The sequence below is a fragment of the Poecilia reticulata genome, linkage group LG8, assembly GCF_000633615.1.
Source record: "Poecilia reticulata strain Guanapo linkage group LG8, Guppy_female_1.0+MT, whole genome shotgun sequence".
Classification (NCBI taxonomy): domain Eukaryota; kingdom Metazoa; phylum Chordata; class Actinopteri; order Cyprinodontiformes; family Poeciliidae; genus Poecilia; species Poecilia reticulata.
In genome coordinates, this window is record NC_024338.1 from 27,418,091 (window position 1) to 27,419,474 (window position 1,384).

General features: G+C 52.1%; 1 protein-coding gene across 1 annotated transcript in view; it reads right to left on the bottom strand.

Moving 5' to 3' along the window:
* The window catches only part of LOC103469458 (nuclear receptor subfamily 1 group D member 1-like), an 11,270-nt gene that overhangs the window by 3,351 nt on the left and 6,535 nt on the right, over nt 1–1,384 (bottom strand). Inside the window, exons 3-4 of the mRNA XM_008417147.2 lie at nt 289–833; nt 1–186 (exon numbers count right to left, since the gene is read on the bottom strand). Of these exons, the coding sequence (XP_008415369.1) occupies nt 1–186; nt 289–833 (731 nt within the window). The remainder of the gene's footprint in view (nt 187–288; nt 834–1,384) is intronic.

Consider the following 1,384-nt stretch of genomic DNA (forward strand, 5'->3'; position numbering starts at 1 on the left):
CTCGAAGGTGCCTGCTTTCAGCAGGGTGACCTGGTCGTTCTGGGTCAGACTGTTGAATCCTGGGATGTGCTTGGCAAACTCCACCACCTCCCTGACGGCGGGCGTGAACGACAGCGAGAAGTCCTCCCAGATCTCCTGGGGCGCCTTCAAAGGGTCTGCATGGGGCTGCAGGTTCATTGGACAAGCCTGGGAACGATAAGAGCCCATTAAGCTAGCAGCAGTTAGCAGAGTTTAAGCTAGCAAGCTAGCAGCAGCACTTATCGATGGGTGTTAGCATCCGGGTCTTACCAGAACAATCCCAGAGCGACTCTTCGGCGGACATCTCTGCCGCTGGGTCACATGACTCTGTCCTCCAATCACGGTGCTGGAATGCTGACTCCACCCCTTGTTGCCATGGTAGTTGCATGTGTTGTTGTGGCCCTGCTGCAGGAAGCAGTCCATGGTGTTTTTGTGATTACTGTTTTTGCTGAAGGCGTTCCGAAGGCGGTTGGGACAAAGCTCCGCCCCCCCAGGGTGGCGATGGGCGGGGCTAAGCTGCGGATCGCTCAGCTTGTCGTGTGCATACAGGAAGGTTTCACGGTGCGCGCAGGCGATGGCGCTGATGGTGGAGTCGATCCCAGGGCTGGGGGGCGGGGAGGAAGGGGGAGGAAGAGGAGGAGACGGCTGGGGGTCGATGGCGCCCTCTGGTGAGGAAGAGGAGGAGGAGGAAGAGGACAGGCTGGCGAGCTGGAAGTCGCTCTGCAGCTGGTCGTTCACCATGTTGTTCATGGCGCTCTGCATCTCCGCCAGCATCCGCTGCTTCTCGCGCTTCGGGATGCGGCCAAAACGCACGGCTGCAGACAGAAGAGGAGGAGGAGGGTGAGACAGGAAGGGGCGGAGCCTGGAGACACCTGGACAGCTCCCCCGGTGGACAGGTGAGGTGTCACAATCTACCGAGTATCTGACAAATTACAGCAACTTACAAATATTTAAACATGTCATCAATTCTTAAAAATGGAAATAGAAAAATAATTTATTAAATATAGAATTTATTCTATATTTAATAAATTATTTCAGAGAAGCAAACAAGGAATAATTTGTCTCGACTTGTTGAAGCAGCCAATCAGGCGTCAGGGTTTCCTCTAGTCCCGCCCACTCAGTTTAATGGCTGAAGTTTAAATTCACGATTCAGAAAAGAAACATGAAATTATTCATTCATGAAATAATTATATCGAGTTTTGAAAACAGAATCAGATCATTTAATTGCGACGCATAATTGATTCTACATTTAATGACGTTTCACTCAATAACTGTCATGTTTTTGAGGGAAACGCCGCGGTGGGTCGATGCGACGGCGGCGTGACAGCGTGTCGATGTGACGGCGTGTCGATGTGACGGCGTGTCG